The 12,840-nt window shown below is 57.6% G+C and overlaps 1 protein-coding gene across 4 annotated transcripts in view; it reads right to left on the bottom strand.

Moving 5' to 3' along the window:
• Positions 1-12,238, bottom strand: part of SDK2 (sidekick cell adhesion molecule 2) — a 171,543-nt gene extending 159,305 nt beyond the window's left edge. For 2 of the 4 annotated variants that reach the window (XM_084647193.1, XM_084647195.1), the window contains exon 1: positions 11,204-12,238. In XM_084647193.1, the coding sequence (XP_084503319.1) occupies positions 11,204-11,282 (79 nt within the window). In that variant the 5' untranslated portion in view covers positions 11,283-12,238. Of the gene's footprint in view, positions 1-11,061; positions 11,108-11,203 lie in introns of those variants that run through there. The other 2 variants (XM_084647194.1, XM_084647196.1) reach the window with 2 other exon arrangements.
• Positions 12,239-12,840: the final 602 nt, after the last annotated feature.

The following is a 12,840-nucleotide window of genomic DNA, read 5'->3' as shown; positions in this document are numbered from 1 at the left end:
TCCGCACTTGACGTTTCCTTGCTAGCAGGCCTCCACCACTTCCCTTAGCCCACCGCCCCAGCCACGCAGTCCCAACTGAGAGCCAAAACTGCGCACACCCCACCAGAGGCCCAGCTTCCGTCCACCGGACCACCAGAGAACACCCTACAGAGCCGTACAAAGTCAGGAGCTTAGTCCCAGGGCTTTGGAGGGCCCAACAGCTCACCAAGAAAGGTGGCTTCTAAACACGGAAGTTGTGATCATGCCGCTTCATCGTGGGCTTGCTCAGCTCGTCTCTAGCGGTCTGAGCCAGAACTCCTGGGTTCCCCTGCAGCCTCCAACGCCAGCTCCCCCGTGCTTCAGGGAAGTTCTGGTGATGGCCACAGAACAGCCCTGGAGAGGGCAGGGGGAGCCTTTCCACCCCACTTGCCCCATGTCATTTTAGTTTGAGGACAACATGAGCCTGTTTGCAGCAATGTCTCCTTGTTCACCCAGCCCCTCCCATCCAGAGCAGAATGCGCAGCGGTTCATAGCCACATGGCCATTGCCCATCTCCGAGACAGCTGGCCTTGGCTGGAAGCAGCCTGTGTTATAACAGCAACACTGCAGGAATGGGGATCCAGCTGCAGCATACAGGGACTTCCAGGGATCGTGCACCCGATGCACCTGCCTTGCTGGGCTTCAGCCAGGGCTCCAGGGTTAACACCGCTGGCTCCAGACACTGTTCTGCTGAAGAGAGCAGCCACGGCCAGGCCTGGATTTCCATCTCATCTGAAAGGCAGCACCTCGGACGGCACAGCGCCACCCCCGCTCGCTTGTCCTGGGGCAGGCTGGGTTTTCCTGGAAGTCCCCCCCGCCCCAGTCCGAGTCCTGACCCTGCTTAGCTTATGAGCTCTGAGAAGAGGAGGGCTGCAGGCTGTGCATTTACATTCCAAAATAACCCTTATTAAATGACTCGCGAGGTCACGTCAATACTAATCGGGCCGTCGTGGCTGCCTGCTTCTCAGCGGGGACGGACAGGAGCCGCGTGCTGGAGAGGTGCATTGGAGTCTCTCTATAATCACTGCATCATTTCTCAGATATTTACACAGCGCCAGCCACCACAGGCTCTAGTCTTTCCAGAGTCTGATTCAAGTCCGCCAGGCCGGCCGCTCGGACGAGTATGCAGGCCGGGAAGGAGAGCACTCCAAGCACAGGAGTGGGAGCCAGGACTCCTGGGTTCTAGGCCAGGCTCCGGGGCGCACTGGGGGACAGTGAGCAGCTTGTTTTACCCCTCGGTTTGCCCATCGCTGGAGAAGGGCTCTTACTCCTCAGGGGCAGTGGGTTTGCAAAGGGCTGAGAAGAGGGGAGCTGCTAAGCATCCGTGCCCAGCAGCTGTCTCATCGTCCCCGCCCTAGGGGAGCACCACATTCGCCCTGCAAGCTGCCACGCACGCAAGCGGATGCCACTATCCTCCCCCACCCTCTATCCCCACAGGTTAATAATGGGCATTTTTCTGGGGGTGCGAGCAGCCAGCCTCCAGGTCTCACCTCCGGCTCCCTCCTCTGAGGCCTGATGGCCCCTCTGTCACGCCAGACCCGGCTTGTGACCAGATGGTGGCCACCCACGTGCAGTGCCAGGGATGGTCCCCAGCCCGGGCTGGTGCTGAGGGGGAAGGTGTCGGTCAGGATTGGGGTGCGCTGGCAGAGGGGAGGGGGCCTAAATTTATAGCTCCCCTGACTCAAGCTGCCACCATCAGCCCCTTCCACCCACAGGGATCATGCCACACGTATGCATGCGCCACACACACACGACGGGGATTTGCTCAGTCGGGAACCGCAGCTGCGAAGGGCACCTCCCTGGGACCCAAATCGTGATAAGCAATGGTAAGCATGGTGCCCCTTTGCTTTGCAGGCATGGGCCTGCTAAGCCTTATGCCCCAGGGGGTGGGGGCTGGAGAATGTCCTCCATTTTTACAGGTGGGGAAACTGAGTCACAGAGGCGGGGCAGTGACTCACCCCAGGAAACTCTAGATCCAGCCAGCCCTGCTCAGCACCCCCCTGGCACCATGCCCAAGGGGCTTCCTTCACCAGCATGGTGCCCACTAGGCCTTCATGCCCCCGCAGCCAGTTATCCCAAAGCACTTGCCTGGTCAGTGCTCCTGCTGCCTTCAGTGGGAACTCTGCCCTGTTGGTTTATGGCCTATGCACTTAGCTTTGCCAAGACAGGCCATGCCCCTCCTGTGACCCCGGGCTGGAACGTCCAGTGGTGGAACGTCAGGTGATGATTACGCTTCTCTCATTACAGCTTGGGGGGACGGAGACCAAAAGCAGAGAGAGATGCCAGCCCAGAGCGGCTCTACTAGGTTACAGACCATGGGCCCATGTTCCCAGCCGCCCGAACAACCCCCCGGCTCTGCTCGAACCGAGCTCCCTCCAGAGTCATTAACAGGCTGCATTGCAGCCCATAATATTCCCTCCCCTTTCGCTTACTGGATCATCAAAATGTCATGGCCATTGCTGGCCACTAATGGCTTTCTAAGCAGCATCAAATTTGAATCATCCTGTCTTCTCCCTCACCCCCCTTCTTCCCCAGAAGCCACTTTCCCTCCCCCTGCCACTTCGCACAAGGCCAGCAGCTCACGCGCCCGCCCACCTTAAATCAGACACAGCGCTGCGAGGAGGGGGCCGCGATCCAGCGCAGAGCTCAGCCGTCAGCTGGGCCCCAGGGCCACTGGCGCAGAGCAGCCTCTGGCTGTCGTGGAGGCTGGATCGGTGAACGGCGCAGCCGGCTGGGCCTCTCCAGGGCACGCTGGGCCTGCCAGCTCGGTACCGTGCCACTCTCCCCATGGCACTGAGGGGCCCAGATGGGCATCCCTGGCAAAGACCCACGGGGGCCGGAGGGGGGGGGGCAGAGAGAAGCTCCAGGGGCACAAGAGGGCTTGGCCTATGGGAAATTGTATTCAGCAGCAGCGAAAAACCAATACAATGCGGGAGGGTGAGATCTCAGTGGGGAGCGAAGCCGAGGAAGGCTGCAAGCAGCAACCCCATCCCTGCCCGGGGGGACGGAGGAGCCCAGCACTGATCGGGGGCAGCGCCAGGAGTCAGGGGTGGGGGGGCCACCCAGTCTTAGGGCAAAACCAGCCACTTGCCCGAAGCCAGCACAAGGGGCTGAGCCTAGTGTAGTTTGCAGGGAGTGCCGCTCTAGAGCCAGGAGGCAGCCGTGCCTGACAGCGCCTCTCCATGGGCGCGGGCGGGACACCATGCCAGCAGGGAACGCAGCTCCTAGGCCAGGATGGGATGGGGCAGCATCCCCCACAAAAATCCACATCCAGCGGCTAAGCAGTCTCCATTTCACAAGCAAACTGGCTGCATCGCAAACCCGCTGCTCAGCCCGGGACCATCAGCTGCCTCTGCTCAGGCAAGCCCAGGCACAGAACATCAGGCAGCATGACAGGTCAGCACCAAGGCTTGCCAGCAAAGCCAGGTACAGGGCCAGCCAGCCCAGCTTTAACTCACGGCACGCCCGGCCCCAGCTCCAAATTCACAGCACAGTTTGAGGGCAGCCCCTTCCCTGCAGCAGGGGAATCTCTCCCCTTCCGCGTGGTGCTAACCTGCCGGCCGTTGCTGATCTTACACAGAGGAACCTGCCCGCCGAGGGTCCCCTCATCCAGACGGCAGGGCCAGTAGTGGACACTCTGGGGGGTGCCTGCCCAGTAACTGGGCTGGGCGGGAGAACGTGGGGCAGGGAGATGTTCGACAGAGACCGTTCCGCCTGCGACCATGGCCTCGCGGCGGGCACGGCTAGTTCTACCCAAATCACCCAACTAATTCAGATTACTAAGTTCCTAAACCCCATCTGCCTCTGAGTAGCAGGGGAAGGGGCCTCTCTCCCCGCTCCAGTTCAACCCCTGTAAAACAAGCCCACCCGGAGGGTGAGACCTCACAGTAGCCAGGAACCCTGCGTGGAGCTGGGGGTAGGGGAGGGGGCAGACCAGCAAACACGGGTGTGCAGAGCCATGGGATGGCCCAAAGCCCATGAATGCCAGAAGGTGCCTCAGCATCTGATCTAATAAGCCCCTTTGGCCTGGGGAGGTAGTCTGGTCCGTCCCTCCCGCCCAATCCTGTCTGGAGCCCTAAATCACCCAATCCCTTGCAGGCCCGACCGCAGCACTTTAAATCCCACCAGACTATCTTTTCCCTTGGGAGGGGTACCGCTGCTCCCTCCCCCCAGGACTGGGTGGGAGACAAGTCCCAATGCAGGGTTCGTCCTTAGATCAACGAGAGGGGGTCCGGCAGGGCTCCCTGCTGAATGGTGTCAGATGAAAAAGTTGAAATTTGCAAACAAAATCCCTCCCCTTCGCCCTCCCTCCCACCCACAAAAATCTTTTTAGTGACATTTTGAAACATCTGATATCTTGCCAGGTTCTATTGCCCTGCCTGGCAGCAGAGCCCTGGCTGTTTTCGACCAGGTCACAAGGCTTAGCGCTGGCAGTTCGTTTTGAGTCCTAGACAAAAGAAACTCTTGGGCCAGGAAAGGCTTGACAAACCAAGGATCTGACACCCCCAAGGTGAAAGCATCCCCTAGACCGGGAGAATAGGGGGTCCATTTGTTGCAGAGCATCAGCGTGCCCGGAGCTGTACAAACCCAAGACAGAGGCCTCGCCCCAGGGACCTTGCCGCCACAGCTTCAATCCTGCAATGGAGCCTGGCACACAACAGGGCTCCGATCACGGGGTCAGGGCCTAAGTCAAACTCGGAGCAGCCACAGGAAGCAAAGCAGATGCAGCCTATGCCCTTGTCTAGCACAGCTGGGCAAAACCAGGCAGGCAACGGGAATGGGATGCAGAGGCCTTCCATCCAGCACCCCGCTTCTTCAGACCTGTGACTGATTAGCTGGTGCCGAGTGCTGCATTCTGCTGGGTAATTAGCGAGATGCCCTAATCAATAAGTTATTTTTTGCCGTGGGTAATTCAGAATTACATGTCACAGCCAGGCTATAATTAAACTTTCATTCCCTCTTCCCCAGGTGTCAGGGTGTCTTTTGTTTTAATGGCGGCCGGTAATAAACTCTTCACTCCTCTTTACCGGGAGCTGGGATGGCAGAATCAGCTACCAGTGCCGGGAAGCACCTCTGGGGCAGCAACGATCCCTGTTTCAGCATTTGAGTGGTTTCCACTTTTTCATTCTTTTCCTCCTTCGCTCTCGCTCTATCGATCCGTCTTTCTTCAGCCGGCTGAATCAACTGTGCACACAAACGCACACTGCTCGCGTCGGTTCAATAGGAACGTACGGGGGCCACCCCACCCCCCCAGGCTTCCCACACTTGGGCCTGGGGGAGCTTTTGGGAGCACTGGGGGGGCTGAAAGTCCCTGATACAGGTGGCAATTGACGCACCCAGCTTTGCCCCCCCAGCCCCAGAGCACAGGGTGGGGGCACACAAAGAGCAACTCGCTATACTGCTCGGTTATTTTCTTCCACCGTCAAATGTTCTCAAATAGAATCTGGCGCCCAGACACAGCCCCGAAGAGCAAAGCCCTTGGGTTCCTGGGAGAACGGGCACGGGCTCCCCCACGCACCACACGTGATCCGGAGGGAGGCGCTTCCTCACAGGGCGAGGAGTTCTATCTCCACGGCTCGTGTTCTCTGCCCATCAGGGACCCGGTTGCTGTCAGCTACTCACCAAGACAACCCAGCTTGCTACGTAGGTGGATACGAAGCAGCCATCAGCTGGGAACAACAGTCAGCTGGCCTACCGAGCTACCAAGCTGGGCTGGATTGGACCACAGCTCCCCTTCACTCCATCCCCAGGGCCCACACCTGGGATGCTCCCGCACAGCTCACGTGGGCAGCACCAAGACAGGGAGCCCCAGGAGACTGACTGAAGACGCTCCGCTCAGCCCCGGGGCTCACAGTCAAGGTAAGGGAGTGCAGGCAGGTGAGATTCAGCCAGGCGCTCCCCAGAAGGGCGACAGTGGGCATACAAGAGGAGCCGGCCCGGCATGCCTGAGGGACATGGCACTTTGCCACCAGAGACGAGCCGAAGCCGGAACCTCAGCTCCAAACTCCTTCCGCTGGGTTTTGGGCGGAGGAGGGGGAAAGGGCAGCTGCTCAGAGCAGAGCATCCTCTGTGGTTTTGGCCCGAGTCGGTGGGGAAGAGCAGTTTCCAGCTCAGACGCTGGCATCGCACAGGGTTTGGCCCAGCCGCGAGCTGAAGAGACAGTGCGACCTTGTGGGGTTTCTCCCACTTGGGACCCAATGCTCATGACGGCTGGCAGGGCTTTTTAGTGGCTTCATACGCAAACGCAGCCTTGACGTAGCTCCAACCTCAACCTCCCCTGGATCCTACGCTGCCTCTCTTAGCCTTGCAGCATGCCCACGTTGGCTCCAGCAGGATACCTCCCAGCAGACCCCCCTGGAAATCTGTACCTACCTCGGAGCTGCAGTCGCAGGCTCTGGGGCCCAAAGCCACACTGGGAGTCTGCTCCAGCAGGTTTCCCTCTCCCCTTCCTCCAGCTACACTCCCAGTGCAGTGCCCTAGGCTTCTTTGCCAGCCTCTGGGGCTAGTAAGGTGGCTTTCACCCCTGGCAGCACTCCACTGCTTTATGGCTGCTGTGAGGTTACCCTGTGCTCACAGCGCGAAGGAGATGGCAAGTAACAAGTCTCTGCATCGGGGTACCGCTATGCCTAGATCTATGCCAAGATCCCTGTGCAAGCCCCAAGTAACCCAACTCCAACCACCTGCTAGTAAAAATCCAACCAGGTCGCAAAGGGCCAGTGTCACAAGAAAGCCCTGCACAGAAAGGCCACTGCTTCAGATTCCATGAGCGCTCCCCAACGTGGCCACGCTCTCCTCGGTCACAGCTCGATGACCCGGCAGCGGACCTGGTTAAGCGGAGGTATTTTGGACCATTACCAAAAGATTTTTAAAATAAGGACTGCCTAAGCCTCACTGCCAAATTCTCTCCCATCTCTCCCCCAATTGTTCTATTTCCTGAAGCTCACACATATTTATAACAACCAGTCCCATGGAATTAAATATGAAAAGTTCAATTCATTAAACAATAGGTCTGGGGGGAAAGGGAAAAGAAAAAAAACCAAAACAAGCAACCGCCCATCACCACTTTTGACCCATTTAAACAAGGCAAAGCCATGCACGTAAACCAAACTTCACAGTCCCTCCCGACTGAGAGCTCCAGAGCCCTTAAAACAAACAGGAGGCAAGTTCCTAAGGCCAGGAAATAGTTCCAAAGGGAACGAACAAACGCAGCAGTGGGGAAATCTGAAAGACAGAGATTCAAAGACAAGGAGAAGAGAAACTCAGAGACAGAGTGAATCAATCAAAGAGACCGTCACAGCTTCCGACACAGGGACTGCCTGTGTAATATACTGCCAGTTTATATGTTATGTTCTGAACTTAATTACTGAGAAATTATAGCACCGGTGCTAAGGAGAGGCAGTGGATGGGGAGTTTGAAGCCAGGGGCAGAGAGGGCTTTGGCTCCATTTGCTGCTGAAAACGATGGCTGTAAATTTAGAGGGAGAGTATATTATATCCCTGGAAGACAGCTTGTCTCGGGGAGGGGTTCAGAGGCCTCCTTACCCACCCCCCTCCCCTTCTACAGGCCAGATCCACTGCAAGTGACCTCCCCTTGTCCGAAATTTCCCAACCTGTCTGATCACAAGGTCTCTGCACACCCAGCCCCCAAAACCTGGGGGATGGAAGGACGCTAAGTGTGGCTACAGAGCCATTTAGAGTCAAGCAGTAATACAAGATCTCAGGCAAATCTGCTACACGGATCAACATGCTTTAACACACGTGGGCATCCCATGTACCTTCCATGGATGTAGAACTGCATACAACAGACACCCTCCTCCTTTCTATCCCTCCCTCCTGCCTATCTAGCTCAAGTCCCGCAAGCACACAGCTACTGGCGCAAGGGCCTTCTCCTGTGCAGCTCCCATGCCTGGACCAGCTGTCCCATAGCATGCTCTGCCTATAGATTCTCCCTCTCATTTGAAGCCTGGGCTGAAATCATACGATTTCCCCCTTGCACCTGCAGAGAGAGAGAGAGAGAGACTCCCTAACTCTTCCTGGGATGCAGGCAGCCCAGAAGATGCCACACAAATCCAGCATGCCTAGGCAGGAGATGAGCCCCAGAGTTAGCAAGTTAACCCCTGAATTCTTTGCAATCTAACATGGCTGTTGAGCAAGGAGATTCTGTACTTCCTCAAAGTCCTCATTAATGAAAGGACAGAAGGGCTGTGGTTCTCTCTGCCAGCGAAATCCCCCTTCCCTTCAGCCCGGCCTTCCCAGCGTCCAGGGTCTGGCATTGCTCCGCGCTCGTGAACTCAAACTGTACCGTGGAGAACCAGGCAACCATTTCTACAGCCCATTCAGATGACAGAGGCAGCTGAAAATAGGCTCCACAGTACATAAGCATCCTGGAGGCGATTAGCTTGTCAGAGGGGCTCGCACTGCCCTGCAGGATTAGCTCACTGAGCACTGCCTTGAATCCCCTTTAAACTGCAGCTCTAATTTACTTACATTACTGCAGCTCAACAGGGAGGGGAGAGCAGGGGGGACGGACAGCGTAGGACCACGCCGCGTGGGCTAGCCTTTTAAACATACAAGCGTGCAGTTTCTCAGCAGCCAGTGACAAGCTCAAGCCCCCAATCTCTGACTGGGGCCTCTCGAAGCAAGGGGTGGAAACGCATTCCAGGGCTGTCACCCCGTCTAATCCCAGTGTGCACAGATGGTTAATCTTAGCAGAAGCCTCATAGCACGGACACAGGAATTCAAGAGCGTGAAACAGGATGCAACAAAGGCAGTTGCCATCCACCTACCCAGCAAGATTATGTAGCATTTTACTGCACAACCCACCTCCCCCACTATAGGTATTTACAGCTCTGCCTTCTCCCACCTGATGCCTCCCTTCTGCCCCGTAGGGTTTCCTTTAAGACTCAGCCTGCCAAACTGTCTGCACCTGCGGGTGCTACAGTTTTAGCTCTGCTTGTGCAGATGCTTCTCTCTGAACAAGACTCTGCTATCGGGAGCTGCCAGTTCTCACCAGACCTTGGAAGAAAAGAATAAAGTCGGGTTGTCGTGGGTCCCCCCCTCCTTTTCACCCCCTACCTAAGGAACCGTAATAAGCTTCCAGGGTTCAGTTGGCCACATTCTCCTGCCTCCTGAATGTAAATCTCTCCTGACTGTATTGTTATCTTGACAGGTCTTAAGATAGGGAGAGAGAGAGAGAAAGGTGCTTGGGAGAGATACACACAGTGTAAAGCTGTTCCTAGTCATTTAAAGCAGCTGTTTGGATAACTAACCAAATATTCAGTCCCTTTCCAAAAGAGCTTCTGAAACTTTCCAAGCAGCGAGCTCTGGGGAGGGAGAGAGGCAACACCCTTCCTCAGTGCATGGCAAGGGACTTCTTCAGTTCCACGTCAGACAATCAAATATTCAAGGATGCCTTTTTTGAGTGGTTTCAGAGTAGCAGCCGTGTTAGTCTGTCTTTGCAAAAAGAAAAGGAGGACTTGTGGCACCTTAGAGACTAACCAATTTATTAGAGCATTTGAGCATGAGCATGCTCAAATAAATTGGTTAGTCTCTAAGGTGCCACAAGTCCTCCTTTTCTTTTTTCGAGTGGCTTTTTCTCCAAGCGTGTAGCCCCCTGGAATACACAACTTTCTGATTCCAGCCACCGGCGCCGGCTCTTTTAAGACATCAGACCAGGAGCCTGCGTTTCAGGTCATGGCTGGTGTAAACAGGGCTTCGCAAATCAACGCTTTCCTACAGATACAGATCCACATCCCTGCAGCTGGGAAAAAGAAACCTAGCCCTACTCAGTTCACTGATTTCACACAGGTAACCACTGCATGCAACTGGGACTAGATGTCAGGGTAGCACGCAGCCCTGGAAAACGGCCCGTGTGCTTCCCCATGGCATGTAAGCAATCAGCTAAGGAAGCCAGCCACGCGAGACCAGCTGTGGAAAAGCGTGCGTGGGGCAGGGTTTCGTGCCCCCCAAAGCCATCATCATATGGACATGCTTTGCCTTGCTCCTTCTGCTACCGCTATTAACAACACGCCCACCTGTAGCCAGCTAGAAACCTTATCTTCAGGCAACAGATTGAAGGACCTAGGGAGATGGAGGTCACAGTTTACAGTACAAAGCCAGATTGTTTAAACCATTCAAGGCCAGCATACATCAGAAACCATTCCCCCGTCCCTCCCACACACGCGTGACTCTTCTCCAGCAGGCGACCTTAACTCCTAAATAACACCAAGATTTTGGGGGACAGGAGGAATAAGGAGAGAGAAATCACAGGTTTCACATGTTGCCCTATTCCGCTCTCTTGCTTCCTCTCAGCTGTCTGCAGGAGCCCAAGCATGCTCAATACCACCCTGCACAATCAAATAAAAAAAAACCCACACACAATACTTTTGACCAGGCCCGAGAGAGCAAGCCCAGAGCCCAGGGCTGGGACACAACATCCTGTCTGGAAAGGGCTCCTCGGCTCAACGTTACAAATGCTGCCCCGGGTTTTCATTTTTTGAGGGTTAGTCACAACCTGGCTGGCTAGCACCGAGCCAGGCAGAAAGATCCCTCTCCCCCACGCCACCGCCACCCCCACCCCGGCCTTTATATTCAAGTTGGGTTTTCGTTGTTTGGTTGGTTTTTTTTAAAGTCTCTCTTTTCCAAATCTTTGTGGCTCGAGTCTCAGGACGCTGCAGCCTCCCCCCCCCCCCCCCGCATGTCTCCTTTCCCATCCCTCTGAGCTCTTGATGTTTACCCCCACTCTCCATCACGCAGACACAACTTTCCATGGCCAGCTGCTCCTCCTCTCCATCAGCCAGGCGAGGTTTCCGCCTCCCTCCAGAACCAGCGCAGAACATTGTTTAAAACAAGCACCGGGACCAGACGCTGCCTGGACAAGAAACTCAAACGCCTGGGGAAAGGGGCACGGGGAGGGGACACCCCCAGAGAGTCAATCAACACAGAAAAGGGACACCTCCAGAGAGCGGCTGAGCACAGGGCGGGCTGCGCGTCTCTCGAGCTTTCGGTAGCATCCAAGTCAATCCCACAATTAAAAATAACGAACCGTGCAAATCCGGGCTCCGGTTTCCTGCGCGCTCCCAGGCTGCTCCATGCCCAGCGGGGGCTGGTCTGGAAAGGGCCCCCCTCCCCTCCCCTCCCCTCCTCTCCTCTCCCCACCCCTTCGGGTCGTGCCCCCTCCGCTTTACCTTGAGCCCCGGCGCCGGGGGTCCCCTGGAGAGCGAGGAGGATGCAGAGCAGGGGCTGCCAGCGGCCGCCCCCTGCCATGGTCCGCGGGGGTTTGGAAGGGAACTTTCCCCGACTTTTATAATCCTTTCCCCAGTCCGCGCCGCCGGCTCGGGCTGCTTCTCCTCCCCGTGCAAAGTCTCGCTGGCTGCGGCAGGCAGACAGACGCGCCCGGAAAAACAGCCGCCGACCCCCGGGGGAAGATCTCAGGGGAAATCGCCCATCCGCGCTGCCCTCGGCCCGCAGCCGGCGCCGCCCCAGCCGCCGGGCGAGAAAGGCTCCGCTCCCAGTTCTGGACACGTAGCCCTGCCTTGTTCGCACCGGGTCCCGCCTTGGACCGGGGCTCAGCACCGCGGGGATCTCCCCCGCCCCGGTTGCTCCAAAGGGGGAAGCACAAGCCCCCCCCCCAGCTTCGCAGGGCGCCCCAAGATGGCAAAGCCCCGGAGCGTGGGGAGCCCCCCACCACTGACGCGCGGGGGTCGCGGCCGTTTTATCCACTCCTGGCGAAATCCGCGCTCCGCATCCAGCCAGAAAAGTTTTGGGGGGACGGAAGGGGGGGGCTGGGATCCGATGGGGGAAGGGGGCGCTCCCCCTTGCCCCCCTCCTTAGCCCGCCAGCGGAGCGATCCCCATGGCCGGTGGCTTCGGGCTTTTCCTCCTGCCACCCGCGCTCCCGGAGAGGTGCCCGAGGGAAGGGAGGCGAGGTGGGGAGGCGGGCGCGCTCAGCCCCTGCCTGCCGCCGCCTGGGGTGCGCTGCTGCCCGGCTCTCGCCTCTCCGGCTCGCTCGCTCGCCCGGCCCCTCGGCTCTCCGGCGGGCTGCCGCCGCTCCTTTCGCTGGCCGCGGACTGAGCCCGAGATCTGGGAGCAGCAGAGCCGCGAGCAGGGGGGGGGCAGCCTCAGCCTGGGGAGGCGGGGAGACCGAGAGGCGCACAGCGCTACCCGGTGGCCAGCCGGGGAGAGGGCGCGGGGCGGGCGCTGGGGAAGAGTCTAAGGCCCCCAGCGCGGGGAGCTCAGAGGGCCCCTAGGGCGGCGGGGGGTGCCTGCCTCCTCCAGGCCGGGCCTCCCATTCCGCCCCAGCCCGGCTGCAGCGCCGAGGGCCCTGCGCGCCCGGCCCTGGTGCAGAGCGCAGGGATGAAACTTGTCCCGCACACGGGGCAGGGCTAAGAGCCCCGACATGAGCGCGCCTGGAAAGGGGGAGTTTTATCATTCGCTGGTGCGGCTGGGCCACTAAATAACCCAGGCCAGCCAACCTGCAGCACTCCTAGAAACAGCCACAGGCTGCAGGGATTATGTTTTGAGCCTGCGCTAGTCAGGGATCGCTTCTGTCCTCTCTTTCCCGATCTTCTTCAGGGTGTCTGGAGAGTTGCTGGGCTTTTTTATAAAAACCCCTGCACTTAAAAAACCCCCAATATTAAAATTCACAATCAGACGGTGGAACTCACTGCTACTAGATTGTTAAGGAAGCCAACTTAAAAGGATTGAAAAGAATTAGACACATGTGAGTTAATAGCTTCAAAATACTCCAGTGACTCAGGTCCCAGCCTTGCACTGGGCTCTGTGGTCCACCCATAGCAGGACTGTGGGCCTTTGTCTGTAAACCC

This window comes from Lepidochelys olivacea (genome assembly GCF_965140295.1).
Source record: "Lepidochelys olivacea isolate rLepOli2 genome assembly, chromosome: 14".
NCBI lineage: Eukaryota > Metazoa > Chordata > Testudines > Cheloniidae > Lepidochelys > Lepidochelys olivacea.
Note: the sequence above shows the minus strand (reverse complement) of the source record. Positions and strands in the feature narration are given on the sequence as shown.